The sequence below is a fragment of the Acartia tonsa genome, chromosome 4, assembly GCF_053477335.1.
Source record: "Acartia tonsa isolate MP-2025a chromosome 4, ASM5347733v1, whole genome shotgun sequence".
Classification (NCBI taxonomy): Eukaryota; Metazoa; Arthropoda; class Copepoda; order Calanoida; family Acartiidae; genus Acartia; species Acartia tonsa.
The window spans coordinates 29,894,769-29,914,640 of NC_137263.1; the positions used below are offsets into that span (position 1 = coordinate 29,894,769).

The 19,872-nt window shown below is 31.8% G+C and overlaps 5 protein-coding genes across 6 annotated transcripts; 1 reads left to right on the plus strand and 4 right to left on the minus strand.

Moving 5' to 3' along the window:
• Positions 1–111: 111 nt before the first annotated feature.
• On the minus strand, positions 112–1,411 carry LOC145316720 (histone H2A-like). The gene has a single exon (XM_080157430.1). The coding sequence runs from the start codon at positions 1,157–1,159 to the stop codon at positions 782–784; it is 378 nt and encodes a 125-aa protein (XP_080013556.1). The 5' UTR covers positions 1,160–1,411; the 3' UTR covers positions 112–781.
• Positions 1,412–3,360: 1,949 nt separating this feature from the next.
• On the plus strand, positions 3,361–3,909 carry LOC145318292 (histone H2B-like). Its single transcript, XM_080159603.1, has one exon. It carries the CDS (start codon positions 3,400–3,402, stop codon positions 3,772–3,774), a length of 375 nt encoding a protein of 124 aa, XP_080015729.1. The 5' UTR covers positions 3,361–3,399; the 3' UTR covers positions 3,775–3,909.
• Positions 3,910–8,991: 5,082 nt separating this feature from the next.
• LOC145318293 (uncharacterized) lies at positions 8,992–12,273 on the minus strand. 2 transcript variants are annotated; one of them, XM_080159604.1, is made up of 2 exons: positions 11,814–12,273; positions 8,992–10,194 (listed from the first exon to the last, which is right to left on the minus strand). In XM_080159604.1, the coding sequence occupies exons 1-2, from the start codon at positions 12,232–12,234 to the stop codon at positions 9,938–9,940; spliced, it is 678 nt and encodes a 225-aa protein (XP_080015730.1). In that variant the 5' UTR covers positions 12,235–12,273; the 3' UTR covers positions 8,992–9,937. The 2 variants fall into 2 exon arrangements, with proteins under 2 accessions (XP_080015730.1, XP_080015731.1); XM_080159605.1 differs by lacking the exon at positions 11,814–12,273 and adding an exon at positions 10,765–11,427.
• Positions 12,274–12,351: 78 nt separating this feature from the next.
• LOC145315424 (uncharacterized) lies at positions 12,352–13,150 on the minus strand. Its single transcript, XM_080155405.1, has 2 exons — positions 13,082–13,150; positions 12,352–12,796 (listed from the first exon to the last, which is right to left on the minus strand). The coding sequence occupies exons 1-2, from the start codon at positions 13,099–13,101 to the stop codon at positions 12,352–12,354; spliced, it is 465 nt and encodes a 154-aa protein (XP_080011531.1). The 5' UTR covers positions 13,102–13,150.
• A 1,184-nt stretch (positions 13,151–14,334) lies between these two features.
• LOC145316724 (uncharacterized) lies at positions 14,335–17,730 on the minus strand. The gene is made up of 4 exons (XM_080157434.1): positions 15,921–17,730; positions 15,634–15,751; positions 15,113–15,385; positions 14,335–14,985 (listed from the first exon to the last, which is right to left on the minus strand). Exons 1-4 carry the CDS (start codon positions 16,958–16,960, stop codon positions 14,878–14,880), a joined length of 1,539 nt encoding a protein of 512 aa, XP_080013560.1. The 5' UTR covers positions 16,961–17,730; the 3' UTR covers positions 14,335–14,877.
• Positions 17,731–19,872: the final 2,142 nt, after the last annotated feature.

The window sequence follows — 19,872 nt, forward strand, 5'->3', positions numbered from 1 at the left end:
TTAACCCGTTTTCGTTGGATTAAATTTTTTTTTCGGCTAAAAGCTAATTTTAGTCGCTCTGTCTAATAGGATGTGTATATGTTTGTCTTTACTTATCGAATTTAATTTTTTTTCAGTAAATAACTTCCACTCGTTCTATGCAGTTTTTAGATGTCTACATGACAAAAATGACTTGTCTGTTCTATGTTAATCTCGCCTTTTTTCTTTGGATTTTCAAGTTTTGTAAGTTCCAGACAATAATTTGGGGTTTGTGTACCGTACACTAAAAGTAATTTTTATCAAAACTGATCTTGTTAGGTAATTTGTATAATAATGAAAAGTGAAAGATAAATAAGTTTAGAAATGATTTAAACAAACGGATTTTAAGGCTTATCTCTATTTAGGGTTGGTGTTATCAGAAATTTAGATGTGAAAGAATTTTATTGTCTTCTCGCTTTGAACTTGATATCATTCCTGTTGAATAAGATTCAGACCGCAAAGGAGCATTTTAACGTACATGTTGATGTTTTAATTTGTGAACTATTTGATATGAAATAATTATCCTAATATAAATATAGGGGGTAATAAAAAAATAGCCCGAACTACTAAATAAAAAAAATAAAATATAAATAAAAAATTCAATATTAGGTCACGGCAGAGTTATATTATAATTAAGTAGTATAAAACTAGAGATCATTGTTGTGTATATTTGTAAGAATATATGCTCATGTGAAAATTTTGGTTGCTCTCTATAAAGAGAACGTTTCAGGTACAATGTAGTGTAGCAGATTCGGTCAACTTCTTAAGCCTTGGTCTTCTCAGACTTCTTGGGGAGGAGAACAGCCTGGATGTTGGGGAGGACACCTCCCTGAGCGATTGTGACACCGCTCAACAGCTTGTTCAACTCCTCGTCGTTACGGATAGCGAGCTGAAGATGTCTGGGGATGATTCTGGTCTTCTTGTTGTCTCTGGCGGCATTACCAGCCAACTCAAGAACCTCAGCGGCCAAGTATTCCATAACCGCGGCCATGTAGACTGGGGCACCAGCTCCAACACGCTCAGCATAGTTTCCCTTGCGAAGCAGACGGTGGATACGTCCAACGGGGAACTGCAGACCAGCTCTGCTGGAACGGCTCTTTGCCTTTCCCTTCACTTTTCCTCCCTTTCCGCGGCCAGACATGATGAATTGTGATGTGTTTGGAAATAATACAAACTAAACTTGGCCTGTTTTGAGCCTAATTTATACCCATCCTTGATTCTAAGCTAATTTATTTTGAAAAACTACCTTCCCTTTTCAATGAAAATATGTTATTCTCCACTTTTGCCTTCCCATTATCAGTCAATATTCTAACATTTTACCCCCTAATCCGCTTGAGCGCCCCAAACGTGCTCACACGCACGCACCGTGCAGTAACCGTGCGTGCACCTAATATTTCCCTGCTTAGTGCCTGCTATACACATTTTCCCTCCTTCAACTATCACCTGCTTTTAGCCGGGAAATTTAACAAAGAACTTATGTTTACCATGCAAGTATATTTTAACGGATTTTTTTTATTTCTAAACGATTCTGAAAATCCAAACTAAAAATTAAAATTTATAGACACACATTTAGTATCGAAAAGCGTCAAATTGTTATAACGAAGGGGAAAACATATATTATATATTAGGAATGATAACATGCTCAATCTCATTGATTGTAGAAATCCTCACACAAAATTATCTGTATAGTCTCGAGAGAAAAAAATAGACGGACGAATAAAGCGAGTTGAAAATTATGCGTCTGATCAATTGAAATCATATTTTATCTGATAATCTTGAATAGCAGGTGAGAACAGGAATACTATATGGCCTCTAGAGCACTACGGACAAACCGACGGACCATATGAGTTGCAGAATTTTAATAAAATACTTCATTATATTTCTTTGTATTTGTTTGACACTTTAAAACACTCGTGAAAAAAAGCCTCCCTAATATAAGTCTTATTTTTACAAAATCATCAAATTTAAGTAAGTATTTTTGCTAACAATGTTTGTTAGCGAACATATATTATTATTAAGGTCGGTCCGTCTGTAACGGATAAATCTATAGTTCTTCTATCTATTTCAAGCTTTGTATGATGATTCCTTTAACAGTTAGGTATGATTTAGAAATCGTACAACTCGTTCAAGTACATGCATACGTCCACGATGAAGATTTTTTACTTATTTGACAAAAACTTTTTGAAGTATATGTTCTTAAACAGGATCCTGTGTTTAACCAATTTTGAACAAATTTACACAAAATTTTGTTCAGATCTAAAGATATAAAAACTAATTTTACATACAATCAAAATTAGTTGTTCCAATCACGAAAAAAATATTCTATTGATTCTGTATTTGTAGGACTCATTTGCATAGTATATAATTGTATTGATTCAAGCTACACTTAACTGTAAAAGTTTTTAACAAAAAATTAAATATAAAATGTTTAAAAGTTTTATTGTCATTTATAGGACAATATTTTTAAGAAATCTGTTAAATAAACGTTTTCTTATTTTATTTAGATACTTAAAATTCAAGTGGGAATTTGGCGGCAAATAAATAAAGATAACAATAAAGAATAATATAAATAACCCAAGCCAAGCTATTTCAGATTTAAAGGGACAAACTTGAAACTAGTTCCCCTCTAGAGCACAGCTAATATTCAGGGCTACGCGAGAACAAACTTTTTGTTTGTTTGTAAAATATGTTTATTTTATATTTTGTCAAATAACTATATTTTCTATAGAAATCAAATCAAATTTTTTCAACATAACTTTTGGACATTTTCTTTTATTCTAGGAGCTCTGTATTTTTTAGGCGGAGGGAGTGGTCATAAATTTAGTCTATGAAGCTTCCCTGAAATGATGAACTCAATAGGAATAACGTATTCTTATTAGCATTATATCCAACTATCTAAATTTTTAAAAATCGTTTATTCCGTCATTTGATTAAAAAGCTGCTGATTTTTTTCAATTTTTGCTTTGTAATTTGTTCACATTAACTTGTATGTACATTTTGTCTGTAAAGAATTTGGTCAGTGAAAATATTTTGCAGATACGATATACCCTTTCAAGCTTAATGTTACAGAAAGAAAACATTAGTTCTCACTTAATTTAATTATTGATCTGTAGTTTCCCCGCTAAGCTCAAGTATGCCATGCCTGTACGTCTGGGTTTGGCCGTGCCAGTACTACAAGAGTAGGGTGCTCATTATTGTGCATCACCAACTGGAGCCCGACGCGGTTTCTATAGGCAAACAAAGTTTTCATCTGCCTGAACAATACAAATTTGAATCAGGGGGGAGTTTTATCCTAGAAGTTTAAACACTGGGGGGAGTATATATTTGAGGCGTATACTTTGAAGACTCAGATTCTGAAATTCATCTGATATCTACATCACCATGCCCCCCAAGATTTCAGGAAAGGCTGCCAAGAAGTCCGGCAAGGCACAAAAAGCCATTGCCAAGGGAGACAAGAAAAAGAAGAAGCTGAGAAGGAAGGAGTCCTATGCTATCTATATCTACAAGGTGTTGAAGCAAGTGCACCCCGACACTGGTGTCTCCAGCAAGGCCATGAGCATCATGAACTCTTTTGTCAATGACATCTTTGAGCGTATTGCTGCTGAGGCTTCCCGTCTGGCTCACTACAACAAGAGATCCACCATTACCTCCAGGGAGATCCAGACTGCTGTCAGGCTTCTCCTTCCCGGAGAGTTGGCCAAGCACGCCGTCTCTGAGGGAACCAAGGCCGTCACCAAGTACACAAGCTCTAAGTAAATCTCTCATCACATCTGCCAAATGAAAAAAAAAACGGTCCTGTACAGGACCAACTAATTAATCACTTCACGAGATTCAATTAAACTAGTAAATCATAACAATTAAAGTGCAGATAAATAAATATACTTGTCTTAATCGTGTACACAGAATAGCCATGAGAACGACTGTAATTTTATAATTTTGTTCCTAATGCCCAATAATAATTTGAAAATCTGGGCTCAAAACATGTTTCTGAACGATGGACCGAAAAGAAAAAAATTAATTATATATAGAGATGGCAATCCGTCCAATTTTTAGGCCGGATTCGGATTCTTAAAAGAATCCGTCTAAAAAGTGGCGAATTCGGATTCCAGCAGTATCTTAAAAGGCCTTTTAAAAAAATAAATGAAGCATGAAAAGCAGTGAAATGAAAATAAATACTTACAAAAAAACGCAACTGTGGTTGCTAGCTACCATTATACCTGTAGTTAAGAAGAAACAATTAAATACTTTTTAGATATATGTCTGCCACATTTTAAATAAGTTTGGTCTGAAAAAAAAACTATTATTTGTAATTTTAGCCTACCAATTAAGAATCCGGAATCCGCTATTAAAAAATGGATTCGGATTCCAAAATTTGCTTAAAAATTGGGCGGATTCGGATTGCCATCCCTTATTATATATTAGTTTTGCTGTTAATAGGTGGTAACATTCCGCGTGTTTCATTTCTCTAAAACTAAATGGAAAAAACTATCACAAACTTTGTTTGTAATATTTTTTGTCATTTTAATTCGTAGGGTGCTACATATAGGTCATATTATTCTTAAGTGAAGCCTTTGCATTTATTTTCTGTAATCATATTCAATACCTAGCCTATAACCTAACCTAAAATAGTTGTTCTTTGTTGGGGGGGGGGAGACTAAAATTTTCAAAATGGAAAAAAAAGAGGATAACGCCAGATAACTTACAGAAAAGATTTGTTAACCTTAAGCTTAAATGGTATCGTACATGTCAACACAAAAATTCTCTTGGTTAGTTTCATGATAAAAGCTAATATACAGGAATAGCTATAACCAACAAGCAAAATAAATCTAAAATGATATTTGGGGGGCAAATGGAGATGTCGTCAATTTTACGATGTGTTGCCCCCCGAACGACAGCTGAAAAACACGTAAAGGTTTCGTGAATTTTTTCCGAATTAATTTCGTCATTGGAAGAACCTGGCTAATATAGTCCGGAAACTGAAACCATAAAGTTCAGTTTTATGTCATTTAGATTTTGGTCTATAATTTTCATTGCTTATTTTTTATGTCCCTTATTTATACTTTAACAAGGTCTTCCAAGAGCCAAAAAATCATGACTAAAAATGAAACTGAGAAACTCACTTTTAATTATATACAGAATACGTACTGTGGATGGACATACTAACGCTTCTTATACATACATATACTTTCTAGGAATCAAATATATGGAAATAACTGACCTATATTTGTATGAGGGAATCTTCTATGAAGTGTGTTTGATGAAGTATCTTGAAATCTAAAACTTAATGAACTGGTTTTGGTATTTATACTTTATTCTTATATTTAAAGGAAGAATTTCAAATAAGGCTAGTACAGATTTATTGAAAATTACTTAATTATTAAATTTGGCTAAAAAGCCTAAAATCAAATATTATTAAACTTAACTTAAAATCGAATACTAGCCTTTTAATTAAAGAAAACACCATAAGAAGTAAGAAAAAGTAAAATAAAAAACCCAAAACCAGTCAAACCTTATAAACGTTGGCCACAATCATTCAAAATTTTAGAAGGTAGAGACCAGTCAAGAACAGGATTACTGAACCAATCAGACAAAGCCGGTGGCCAGTCCGAACAGATAGGAAGGGTAACATTATCAACCAATGATCTTCCTTTGTTATCAGTTCGAGACAGTGTGTCAGCTAATAAGGCAGGTAAGGTTGAGACCCTTGTTAAATGTTCTACATACAATTTGAAAGGAGTTGAACAAGCTATATGATTTAAAACTGAAATCATCAAGGAAGTGTAAGGATCAGTTCTTGATTTTCCATTTTGATATGCCCAAACAACAGCTACATTGTCGACTTTACAGACAACATGTTTATTTTGAATGATTGAATAATTGTGCACAATCAAACCAATGGTTTCAAGTAAAGTAGATTTGTTACCGAAAGACTTCTCATTTACATCATGAAACTTTGTAATAAAATCAGAAGGCCATAAGCATTGACCGATGTAAAAAATATCACGAAACTCTTCATGGTTATAAAGGTGACCTACAGCACCAACTCCTATTTTATGATCTTGTATAGTAGGATCAGAACAACCTGCAGCATCAGAAACAAATACTAAAGCGTTGACAGGAGGAGAAGTCGGGAATAGGAAACCCCATTTTTAAATCATTAAGAATAAATAGCCATCTGTGAAGGAACATCACAGAGTCAGAGGACAAAAAAATAGGCTCCGGTTCGACTTGTAAACATCTTCTTAGATCATCAATTATCACAGATTTAAAAAAATTTAAAGGTGGACAAAGTTGTATCACAGTATTTATCATACCCAAAAAATTTTGTATATCATTTGTCATTACTTTGCGATTCACTAAAAGTTCAGAAATAAATGAAGAGTATTTAATATTTTTGTCTGAAGGTAAAGTCCATGTTAAATCTGTTGTATCAAAGGAAATGCCAAGAATTGTTCCTTTTTGTTGATAAAGAAAAGGTTTATCTGGCTTATCATAAGGAGCTAAAGGTAGATTTATTTTATTAGCCAAATTTATATAGGTTTCCACAAATTTTTTATTTTCCTCTAAAGTGCTAGTCATCACAATTTGATCATCTAATTGTCGCTCCAAGAAGCAATCAGGAGTGCCAGATTTTATTTTTATAATTCCAGAAAAACAATTATGAAATCTGTCATAATTTGGGACAGAAGATCTGGCACCAAATATTTGTGAGGTTTCAATAAATAATCGACCTAACCAACGAAATCCTTGCAGCCATAAATCCTCATAATTTGTCGGAATTAGCTTATATGCGCTTTGGTGATCAATTTTTGATAATATGGCACCCTGACCAATTGCATATAATTTTTTAGCCACTTGAACAGGACTTGACATGACTGTTTTACCCATCCTTTCATCCGAAACTGCTTCATTAAAGCTATTGCCTTCCGGTGCACTAAGATTTAGGATTGGTCTATATTTATCACCCTGTTCAATGGCAAACAAACTATTCACTCTTAAACTTTCAATAGGTGATTCTATGAAAGGGCCTGAAATGAATTTCTTTTTCAATAATGTAACAAGTTGATCTGTATAAAATGAACCAATTTTTTGTTTGCCCATGTTTGAAGAATTAGAATCATCCAAATTTGTTATCATTGATTTATCCACTAAAGAATCCGCACCATATCTAATGTCATTGATGCATTGTAACGCAGAAATTCTTTGCGGAATTGATAGTTTATCATGCAAAAACAAAATTTCATTTTCAAATTCATCAACTAAAAGGGGAGTGTTAGGTTTATTTTTGGTGGGTAGTGGATTAAATGGAAATTTTAACCAAAAATCTTCATGGGGAATGTTTGAATAATCTTATAATATTGGGATTTTTTAAAGCTTTCTCTGATTTATGAATAATAGGAATTTCAAATTTGAATTTTTTATTGGAAACCCAAGATTCTAAAATGTCTGCAGGAAGGCCCAATCTACGGAACGTTACACCTCCTAAACAATAAGGCTATAATAATTTTTTTAGAAGGGAAACAACAATTACAACTAAAATAATTTTTTTAAGAAGGGAAACAACAAAATAACTAATGTAAGAGCAGAACTGAAGAACTTTACTCGAAAACGAAAAGTTAAACCTTGTAACCGATAAATATTATACACTTAGATATTTATTGGAAAAGAAACAACCAATTTAAGAGCGGAACTAAAGAACTTCTCATAAAAACTATAATCCAATATCAATCGATTAACATAAAAAACTCGTCATTTTTTTAAAAATCATTTTTTAAGGACTCAACCTTAATCTGAAAATATAAAAACAGTTTTAAAAAATCAATAAATAACAAAATTTGTCTTTTTTTTAAATAAAATTTATAAGATCTAAACACAATTAAACATAAAAATGAAACTTATAACAATATTATAAAAATCTTTAATAAATGCATAAGAAATAAAATATCAACAAAACCAATTGTTGGTAAACATTTAATGAAAAAGAATTTCCAGGTACATAAATTGAAAGAAGCGAGTTACAGGTACTAGAAGGAATTTCTTTGGTTAATAAAACAAAATAATCAAATAGGATCAAAATTAATCTTTAAGTATATAACTCAAGATAAAATAAAATTTAATTAAATAAACTCTTAAGATAATATATATATACAATATTTAAAAAGATTCAATATAACATAATTCAGGAACTAGATGAATTAATAAAAAATTCAACTAGAAAACCAAAAATTAAATTTTAAAAGAATTTTTAGTAACTCAATAAATGAGAAAATTAAAAAGAATAACGTAAGTTTAATTCTATGAGCTAAAATAAACTTAAAAGAAATAACCAACTCAATTAAACAAAATTGCGATTTTAAAGTTTAAGAATGATTATTTTTTTAATGTAATTGTCCACAAGGACGCCCATTTTCCAACTTTACATTGCAAATATGTAGAAAAGAATTATTAGATTTCGGATCTTTACACTTTTTGGTGATATTATCAAACTTGTTGTTACAGCCATTAGCACTGTTATAACGCATACAATAAGTTTTTATAGGAATGAAAGTAGAACCAGGGGCTGTGCTTTGAAACTTCTTTGGTTTCTCATTATTTGTATGGTTTCTAACCACATTAGTGTTACCATTGTCTCTGTTGCCGTTGGCTATCGGCACCATTTGAACAATAGAACAACTAGAATTTGAAATGCAATAACTTTTAAATTCTGAGTCAATTTCTGATAAAAATAAGTGATGAGATTTGTGCAAAAATCGGTCTGCATTACAATGTAAAATTCTATCAACAAAGTTTGCAAGAAATAGACCTTGATCTATGTCACGATAGAAACCAAAACTGTTAGGATGAGTTATAAAAAACTTCCATAGTGGTTCAAGGGACCTATCCCAAGGAGTAGCTCTACTCTTAAAAATGAATAGATTGAAAAAAGCATCTTGAAATTGAGTGAAATGTTGAGATGATAAAGCTGTAGGATTTCCAAATTCATTGTGAATAATGTTCATTTCAGCAATGCCCCCTGTACTCCTTCCAAAGTTTTCACGTGAAAACATTCTAATTGAAATCTCATGTGAAAATGGTTTGTGAGCTTCTTCCACACCTTTTGATGTAATTACATTTGTCATTTCAACAGAGGATAAATCATAAGAGTTTGTGGCAAGTAAATCTTTATCAGCATAAAACTCAGCGGCCGTAACAAAAAGTCTTTGAGAATTTGTCAAAGGAAAACGATCAAATCTTATATTGTGAAATGTCCTTACAATCATCCATTTGGGCATCCCAAATAATACTTTGTGTGATGTTTCTATCATTATCCTTCATATGACCTTCATAAGACAAAACTTTTTTGTCAGGTCTAAAGTTTTTTAAATTTGCACGACAAAGTTCTGCAATAGTTAAATAAAGGTAACATTCACAAATGGAACCATCAGGGTTTAGATCCAAATATGCAAACATTGATTTAAATTCACTTGGAGACATGTTAATATCTGCTACAATTTGGTCCCTTTGATATTTAATTTTTGTGGATGTAGAAGGTTGAAGAGAACCATTACCATTACCAAATGAAGACTAAAAATAATAAAACATTTTTAGAAGGAAAATAAAACTAAAACAACCAAAAGAAAAACATAATAAATCAATAATTAAAGTAAAATAAAAGTAACTTTAAAGTAAAAAACTAAAAATAAAAAGTATAACACTAAAAAATTGTTAAAAATAAAAATACTTGTCAATTAAAAAACATTATTAAATCAAAAATTTAAGTCCCAAAAAAAACCTTATTCAAATAAAAACTAAACTTAAAAACTAAAATTTTAAATGAAAATGTATTAACAGAATTATAACACTAAAATGTTATAAAAATAAAAATCTGTCAAATAATGTAATAAAAAACTTCAGTTAATACCTGCAGTAAATTATCAAATTATACATTAGCTGGAGTAGAAGCCACATCAAAAGGTGGATTTATAGGTGTTGGCCGTCTTAAATTACTAGATGAAACTCTTTGGTTTAAAGATCCTTGCTGTGAATTATGAATTAAATTTTGAGCAATTGAGGGAGCTACTTGAGCACTTTGACTAGAAATAGTGTGTGAAACTTGAGCTTGATTTGTACGACCAGTATCATTTACCAGTTTGCAAAATTCATCATTATCCAATGGCTTTACCAACGCTCTTGTGTCTAAAAATAAAATAATAAAATTTTATTTATCAAAAATAAAATAATAATTTTATTTATCAAAAATAAAATAATAATTTTATTTATCAAAAATAAAATAATAATTTTATTTATCAAAAATAAAATTATAAAATGTGCTTTAACTAAATAAAAATGTTTCCATAATTTTTTTAAAAACTTTAAAAGTAAAATAAACTTTAAAATTAACAAAATTCACTTGAACAAATGTGAATATTTCTCACCTTATCAAATTGACAAAATTAAGAATAAAACTCAATTTAACAAATGTCAAATTAAAAATTAAATTTTTGAACTTAATAAAATTGTTCTTGTTAGAATAAAACTAAACTTAAACACAAAAAAATGAACTAAAAGTATAAATTAAACCTCAAAATTTTATAAACACTAACAACTTGGAATTAAAAAATAAAATTGACATTTAAACTAAAATGTCGCCAACCAAACAAATTTTAAAAATTAATTATTTCTAAAAAACAAAAAGAAATAATAAAAATAAACAATTACCAAATGCAACACCAAACACAATTTAAAACCAATCATAAAAAGAACAACCTGCAAATAATTATCAAGCTTTGCAAACATTGATTCTTGAGCAATCCCATGGATCCTCTGATATCTCTTTACTGTAGCTGAGGCCCATCTTCCACTCAACTTTGCATCCTCTTCTGTGAAAATCTCAGGATGAGTTGCCATATGGCTGGGAAGAGCAGCTCTGAAACTATGAGTTGTGAACTTCATTCCAGGAAAAATGGGTATCAAAAAGGATTTCAGCAAATTGTTTAAGAACCGTGGCGTTAGTAAAGTTCCAGATAACAATTTAAAAACAGGTTGATCAAGGTGCAGCAAGTTTTTGGTTTTAACCATCAATAATAGTCTGTTCAAATTTGAGATTGGACATAAATTTTCACTGCCAGAGTATTTAAAAATATCCACTACAAAACCTAACGGTTTCTCAGAAACTTTGGGTATTAGAATATCCACCAAATAATGATCTGGACTTGATTCTCTAATCTTTGACCAAGATATCGCTCTAAATGGATCAAAGCTATTTTGTTCTGTGGATAATAATTCACCCATTCTAAAAGCACCAAAAAATGCTAATAAAAACAGAGTCCAAACAACCTGTCGATCATGGTCCACCAAAACAGGCGACTTTGCTAAACAATGACTTAAAATCCCCAATATAGACCAGGTTATAACACCTCTGTAATTTGGTTTTGAACATAACACCAGACATTCATTCTTGATACCATCAAAAACCACTCAGAGCCTAGGATCTAAAAAGTTTTTAATATCCACGTTGTTAATAATGTGTAAAAACTTGAGAGCAGAAAAATATGACTTAATAGTTTGATACTGCAACTCCTTTTCATCCATCAAGTAATCAGCATAACACTCTAACCAATCTAATTCCACAGGAATGTACGGTTTTCTACCATAAATTAAACAAAAATTTGTAAAGCATCACCAAGCACACATATAACTGTCCCAAGTAGAATTAGCCCGAGAAAAACATAACCTTCTCTTCATTGATTCAGGTATTGCAGCAATATAATGGAAAATATTTTTCTTTGTACCAAATTTTGACAAAGTATAGGTACCTGTAGCATTATGAAATTCCATAGAAGCATCAGTTGGAGAGGTTTTCCTCTTGAGTGGAAAACGTTTCCCATTACCAGTGTTGGCAATTGGTTTTTTGACGTACTCCTTAACTTGGTCCCAGGAATTGTCAGCGGCTACTCTCATCAAATATAAAATTGAAGGAAGACCATCAGCTACCATGGCAACATAATTGTTATCGTCAATATCCCTATCAGTAAACACTGTTGGAGCAAAGGGAAAACTTATATTTATAATCTCTGCAATACTTGGAGGGAAAGAAGAACATTGTACTGAGACTCCGCCACCAGGAACAGATTTAACATCTCCTAGTTGCAACAGAGTATGGCCTTTAACAATAGATTTTGTAGTTGGCAAAATACGGATTCCAAAAAACAGGAGCCAGAAGGAGGAGAAAAACATTCAATCCTAAAATTGAACTCTAAATTATCATAAAGACTAAATAAATTTAACACAAAATGTCTTAAAATTCAAAATAAAACTTAAAATATAAATATTTTGTAAAACTACACAAAAGACTTAATATTCATAGAATAAAACTAACCTAAACATCATAGCTAGCTCCTTGTTGGCAAATGGGGCTCTCATTCTCTTCAAAAAATCATTATACGGTTCCTCAGTGACACCTTCATTGGTGAAAGACATATTACCAGCATTGACTTCGTCCTGTAGAGAAAACCAACAAGTGTGCCATCTTTTATCAATGAATTTAAGATCTTGTAACAATTTAGGCCAGGACATCTTGCAACCGGGAATTGGATTTGTTTCTCCAAAATTGCTTGACAAATTAAACACAAAATCAATAGGTTCTCTAGAGAAAGCCGAAATCTTGAATTCTCCATTTAAAGAATTGCCTCTTGAATTTGCCCTATCACATGCTGTAAAGACTGCCCCAGTTTCTACAATTTCTTTGGAGAAAACCTGTGGAATGAATTTCCCATAACTACTAGCAGATTGAATCAATCTAAATAAAATTAGAATAAAATCTTTTAAAATTTTTACATATTAAAATATTAAAACCGAATTTACCTCAAAAAAAAACGTTTTTAAAATAAAACAATCATCAAAACTTTCCAATTCTTTTAAACAAAATCTTTAAATTTTAAGTATTTAATGAATTATAATGTAACACGTTAATAAAAATTAATCCAATCATTAACTTTACAAGTTTTAATATTAAAATAAGATTTTAAATCTTCCGTTTGTCCTAGATTTTTAAAAATACAATATAATAATCAAAATAACTTACCCAGATTCTCGCGCCTGCATTTTCTTCTTCTCAAAGTTGCTTTTATGATGGAAAAAAGAATTTAAAATTAAATCTGAAAAATAAAATAAATAATATAAAAGAACCATCTAGGCATTGAATACAATTATAGAAAATAAATGCAAAGGCTTTACTTAAGAATAATATGACCTATATATAGCACCCTATAATATGAAATGACAAAAATATTACATACAAAGTTTATGATCGTTCTTTCCATTTAGTTTCAAAGAATTGAAACACGAGGAGTAAAGGAAGTAAGTGCAAGAAACAAGGCAGCGAATTATCTTATCGATTTCAATCTTGATAAATGATACCTTTCACAAGTTAGGTACTTTCAGGGCGACCACCACCTTTTTGATATTAATATTGAAAATAACGTACTACAAAAAAGTTACAATGAACACAATAACATACATTTTTTGAAAAAATAATGTACAATAACATACCATAAAACACATATATATACAGGGTGGGGCAAATAAGACCGGACAAATTCTAACTTCTAAACAAATGAACATAAAATCGTCAATTTTAAAGATTTTATTGAATTTTAAAAACTGGCAAGCAAAATAGGTATATGACTATTAGATTATTCAATAAAATCGCCGCCAGCCTTAATCACCGCCTCTACCCACCTCCTCAACCGCCGGCAGGTCCAGGTCAAAATGTACCTGTCCAAGCTGGCGTAGTTCTCCTTGATAGTGGCAATGAGGGAGGTCTTTTTGGTATGGGCACGTCTATTGGTGCATGCTTCAAAGTAGCCCCATCGTTTATTTTAGCCCTTTACAAGACTTTTTTTTGACTATTTTGCTTAAGTTTGATTGACTATTACATTGGCACGCACCTTATAAGATAATTTAAATGTTTATTATTTTAGATTATATACTAGTTTATTTAATTTTTTAAAAAGCATAAAAATAATTTGCGTAGAAAGGCGTCAGGAGTAATGACAGGGTAAATAATACGTCTTAAAGTTTATTTTCTGTACAGAGATCTTTGATTAATTCATGATGATATAAACAACCCTTCTGTACGCATTTTCAACACACACACACACGGCCACAAAAAAACAGGGATTTGAAATCATTCTTCCTCCAAGAAAATTTTATCGATTAATTTTTTTTACTTTTTACATTATTCGATGTTTTTTTTTAACTTTTAAATAATTTACTTTACGAAGGTAGAAGGAGGGTATATTTACCCCTGATTAATTGGTTTCCATGTTATTACGACTATCACTTAACGAAAGCTTTTTAATTCAACCTTGCCACGAAGCTTTGTGTGATGCTAGGGTGTTTGAGTTCTTAGGGAACCACACTAATTCCAAATTTTTTTTTCGAGATTGACGGGTTTTAAGCTATAAATAGACTTATACAATTGAATATGTCAATATTTTTAAGTTATTTATAATCTATGGAATTGCACCTTTGATATAAGCTCATATCATATCGAACCTATATTCGCCCTTTAAATCTTTGGTCCGAAATTAAGGTTTTTAGACAAATGTTTTTTTGGTAATAGTTGCACAGGTTAGGTCAATATTTACAATTAAGTTAAAAACAAAACTTACAGTATTTAGAAAGGTTTAGGTACACATGTTTCTTTTGAAATAATTGTTCTATGTCTAAACCAGGTTAGATAAATATTTAAACAAATTAAAACAACAACAATTGGTTAAAAAAATCAAACTAAACGTAAATGCTCAAGGTACCTACGCATTTTTTTGGTTATTTAAATGTTTAAAGTTTAGACTAGATGTTGGTAAGCTCTAATGTTTAAGGTTTTCTCTTCATAATTTCTTCTTTGACTACTTGAAGATCCTCTAGTTTGGCACGTAAATCTTTACATTTCTGTCGTTGACCAAGAATGACATGTATCATCACCTTAACATTGAATAAGCATTTGAATCTAAGCATACTATCAAATTAATATACCTAAATACTTAACTTATGAAACTAACTGTAAAGGGAATAAAATTTTAATGTTAAAAATAACTTTAGTTATACTTACATTGACATCAACTCTTATGTCACCCAAGGATTTAGTGTTACTTTCAATATTTGATTCAAGAATCTCAATCTTTGATTTAATGGCAGATATTTCATCTTTGCAAAGCCTTTTGGATTCTTCCCAAGATTGCATTTTTATCGCAATTTCTTCTTTCTTTTTTCTTTCAATCTCATGATCTTTCTCTTGCTGGATTTTTTCCCTCTCTTCTTTTTCTTTCTCTTTTTCCATTTCTTTATACTTTCTATTGGAATTAGTCACGCAAACCAGCAAGCTCTAAATAAAAACCAATTGTTAGAATATTCAATAGTTTTAAAGCTTTTGAAAGGCATACTATACTATATAATATTGTATAATAAACAATCTAGTTGAAGCTAATGACTGATGATTGTAAAGAAGGAATGTTTTAATAATATATTGGTAGTTGGATTCATTGATTTGTGAAATTGTATATAAATCTAAAGATGAACAAATAGGTATTTGAAATTAAAATTAAAGAGTTACATAGTATTACAATGAATTACCTTAGTAATGGGAACATTGTTTGCTCCCTTACATTCTCTGATCAAATCCATGCACCGCTTTTGACCCTCCACAATAGGTTTAGTCATCATGCCAGTTTCACAAATCAATTTGGTTTCACTAAACAAAAATTGATTATTATTAATCTTTACGTACCTAAAAAAAGATGAAAGCACCCATAAAATTGCAGAATTTGAAAAAAAAACAAATGTATGTAGAAAGTGAATTTTAAAGAAGTAATTTCTGAAATAGGCTAAACAAATTTTATAATAGATGAATATTTTTTTACCTGAAGGATCTTTCTACTAGTGCTTGTCCATGTGATAGAGATAAGACCATCTTTGTCAGCCTGATAAACAAAATAGGTTTGTAACCTAATTGGTTCTCCATTAACTGCCATACTGGTACATAAAAATCAGTATCTAGATGTTGTTTAGCAGAGAACTCTGGTACAATGTTGGAGTTTAATTCTATATAAACTTTAATCTCTTGATCCAATTTGAGTAATTCTTGCTTTGAAAAGCGATACGATCTGTGGGCCAGATTCCCCATTTTGACTTTGGTTTGGGTATAATTTCTCTTATCTGGATCAAAATATGAAGCTTCTAAGATAACCTCTTTATCGAAATTAAATGAAGATTGTAGACATTCTAAATCTTTGATCAAACATTTTTTGAATTCATCATAAAGATCCGATTTCTTGGTATCTTCCAGGTCCTCCATTAAATTGTTTAATTCAGGACCAAGATCAGGAATTCTCTTCTTTGCAGCGGCTTTGATGTTCAGTTTGCTTATTTGTCTAGTTCTTGGGACATCATCTTTGGAAACTGTTGCCAGGATATTTCCAAATAGAAATCTGGTTTCCTTGTTCAGAAACGGAAATATGGGAGCTTCTGTTTGTAATTTGGCATTGAACGGTTCATGTTTGCTTGCTGTGTACATGACAAACTTAATTCTGCAGTGATTTGCTTCAATGTTTTCATCTGAATAAAACTTTTGGAGATTTTTAAAAACTCCGTTTTTTGTAATCTGTTTGTCCTCCTTTGGATAATCTTTGACAAAAGCTGCCATTCCGTCCCACAAATAATCGATCCTTTCACAACATGGTCCCGCAACTAGCCACCTTGTATTACAAAATTCTAGATATTCTAGTTGTTGTAGTCCTAACTCCTTACATTTCTCTGCAAACTTGTCTCTTCGTACAGTTGACAATTTAAAAAGGCTGTGGTGACAAACAATAATTGTCTCCATTTCGACATCAAGCTCACCAATGGTTTTTTTAAATGATCCATGGCTTGGATGAATAAGGCAAGCACCAGTATCCAACATTCTTACCTTACCCACTTCAGAAATCTGTTCTTCTTCAATCTACCTATTCAAACGTCGATTGACATTTGGATTGTCACGTGACAATTGTATTTGTCCAGACCAATGGAAAATCTTGACAAACTTTTAAGAATACTTGCTTTCTGAATATCGGCAGTTTCATATGCCAAAAAATGCACATCTAAAAAGTGGTTTTCAACTTGTTTGGATACATCGTTGTAGAAACTAACTACAATGTCAAGATTCTTTGTTTTTGTACCTGTCTCAGAAATCTGAGAAAATGTTGACATGTCTACACTTATAGTAGCAAACTCAGCTTTGTCCAATTTTCCTTTCAATCTTTGAACCTGATATTCGGAAATTCCATGAGTCGGAATGTACATATCTTTGGTTCTTCCCATACTTGAAGTTTGGAGAACTTTATTAAGAGGCAATGCTGCTTTATAAGCTAGATGGAGGGTTTCAATGCCTCTAAATGGCAAATGGTGCTGGACTTGGCACAAACTTATTTTTAATTGTAAAGTCAAAACTTTGTCTGCCAGAGATGAAGCTTCAAAGGTTGGAACAGGTACATCTTCTATAACAGCTGATATAGTTGTTTGACGTAGCTTAGAGGTTTTGTTCTAAATATGTTTACTTATTAAAGATCATGTGAAAAGAAAAACAGAATGATAAAAAATCTCCTATCAATTTTCAAATTCATACAACTCAAATAAATAAAAAAAGTTATAGAAGACTTAGCATGGTACTAGTTACAAATAATCAAAGGTAAAGATTTTATTATTATTTATTTAACCGCCGCTCCCCCCGAAAACCACCGTTTCCCGCCGAATTTTTTTGCCATTTCTCGCCATGAATGATAGACAATTTTTATTTATCTGAGATAAACTATTTTTTTTATAAAAATTTCCCTTATATTTCCACTTGACACTTCTTAATATTGACATGTTTGAAATATATAAGTGTCACGTAAAATATAAGGGAAATTTTTATGAGAAAAAAAGTTTATCTTAGATGATTGATAACCGTCTAATTAGGCAAAAAAAAATTCGGCGGGAAACGGCAGTTTTCGGCGAGAGCGGCGGTTCCACCGCCGTTTCTTCACAGCTCCATATTGTTCTCCACAAAAGCAACTGCTGTGCCGAATTTTAGAGCTGTAACTCTTTTAGGGCTGAGAACATGCGTGTTTTAAAAAGTGGCACATCTGCCCCCTCCCCCTTTGAAAGTTTATAAGACTATATCTTTAATAAGATGACAATTCCTGTGAAGTTGTTGATTTGGGAATTGTAATTGAAGATGCTTTTTCTTTGTCATGCATTTTTTTTAGCTTCCTTGTGGCCTTCACTTGATGCATGCTGCTTAACAGCTGTCACCCCAAGAAGTTTGCAAGACTTCATTCTTGTGTTTCCCTTATATAGCTCACACCAATTACAACTAAAAAAAACTGATTAGGTAATTTTTACGAAAACTTATACCTTTTTTTGAAGAAAGAAGGAAGACAACATCCATATATAGTGAAACTCTTTGAAATTATAAGAAAAATATATGGAAAACACCAAAGAAATCAAATTAAAAAGCAGCTGAAAAATTTCGTTTCCAGACTAAGCAAAAAGAATTTAATCCAGCTTGAATAGATAGTAAATTAAAAGCTTTAACAAGGATGACAATATCCATGAAAGTGAAGCTCTGAAATGGAAGGACCAACAAACATTAACACTCGTTGAGTGTCAAAACTGAATATTAATGTATATGTTTTTACAAAATTGTAAATAAATTTGTAGCAAAACTAATTAAATACAAGTTACTGTTTAAAGACATACTGACGTTTTAGGACTTAATTATAGAGATGCTTCGCTTACAACATTTTAACTTGTTGTAAGGAATCAGTATTAAAAATCAGATGAATAGTATAAAGGGGGGGGGGGGGGGGCGAAAGTGACACTTTTTGAAACCAAAACTAAAAGTCAAAGGAACTCAACTAAAAAAAGAGTTACAGGTCTGAGATTTTGCATGGCAGTTGCTTTATAGGGGTACAATATGGAACTGTGAAGAAACGGCGGCGCAACCGCCGAGAAAAGGCAAAAAAATTTCGGCGGGAAACGGCGGTTGCGCCGCCGTTTCTTTGCAGTTCCATATTGTACCCCTATAAAGCAACTGCCATGCAAAATCTCAGACCTGTAACTATTTTTTTAGTTGAGTTCCTTTGTTGACTTTTAGTCTTGGTTTCAAAAAGTGTCACTTTCGCCCCCCCCCCCCTTTAAAATTTGTTGTCAAAAAAGTAAAAAATCAGCTTGTTTTAAATGAACGTACAGACTTTCAAGTAACGATTATAAAGTTGCTGCGCTTTCTAAGTCATACCTAATTGTTATAGGAATCGGCATGTTTTGAAATCAATTGGACAATTCTAACCTGTTTAAATTAATGAAAGGAGCTAACTGTAACGGACAGACGTACGGACGAACCAACCCTTATTATAGAAAAGCTTCGCTTTAAAAAATATACCAGTACTCACCCAAAATTATAAGTGTCAGCTTGATAACACCAAGCTTTAACTTCATCCATATTGCAATCTTCCATATCTAGCCATCTTAACTGGAATGCAACCTCACCATGCTTCGATCTCGGACTCTTGTAATGTTTTACAACTTTTGTTGGAGTTTTCTTGTTCCTCCGTTTTTTCTTTCCTTTATCTATCAAGAATTCTTTTCAAATAACATATAAGGGGGGGGGGGGGGAGTTCTGACACTTTTGCATAAACAGGGAGTATAGGCTTTGTCTTTGTTCCAAATTGTTTTAATATGTACTAGCGGCTACGCCCCCTAGAAGCCTCTAGGGGCACTTAAAGTAGGAGGGGGAAAAGTCGACCTCATCCTTTTTAAATTTAAGTTCCAAAGAGTAAATAAATATTTTTGGTT

Excerpts from the sequence above, each read along its gene's own strand:
- LOC145316720 (XM_080157430.1), bottom strand. The coding sequence starts at position 1,159 with ATGTCTGGCCGCGGAAAGGGAGGAAAAGTGAAGGGAAAGGCAAAGAGC.
- LOC145318293 (XM_080159604.1), bottom strand. The coding sequence starts at position 12,234 with ATGTTTTTCTCCTCCTTCTGGCTCCTGTTTTTTGGAATCCGTATTTTG. Across the intron at positions 10,195-11,813 it reads GGAATTTCATAATGCTACAG|ACACAAGAGCGTTGGTAAAG; the intron begins GTACCTATACTT and ends TTTTATTTTTAG.
- LOC145315424 (XM_080155405.1), bottom strand. The coding sequence starts at position 13,101 with ATGCAGGCGCGAGAATCTGG. Across the intron at positions 12,797-13,081 it reads ATGCAGGCGCGAGAATCTGG|ATTGATTCAATCTGCTAGTA; the intron begins GTAAGTTATTTT and ends AATTTTATTTAG.
- LOC145318292 (XM_080159603.1), top strand. The coding sequence starts at position 3,400 with ATGCCCCCCAAGATTTCAGGAAAGGCTGCCAAGAAGTCCGGCAAGGCA.
- LOC145316724 (XM_080157434.1), bottom strand. The coding sequence starts at position 16,960 with ATGTTGGATACTGGTGCTTGCCTTATTCATCCAAGCCATGGATCATTT. Across the intron at positions 15,752-15,920 it reads CTAGTAGAAAGATCCTTCAG|TGAAACCAAATTGATTTGTG; the intron begins GTAAAAAAATAT and ends ATTTTTGTTTAG. Across the intron at positions 15,386-15,633 it reads ACAATGTTCCCATTACTAAG|AGCTTGCTGGTTTGCGTGAC; the intron begins GTAATTCATTGT and ends GTTTTTATTTAG.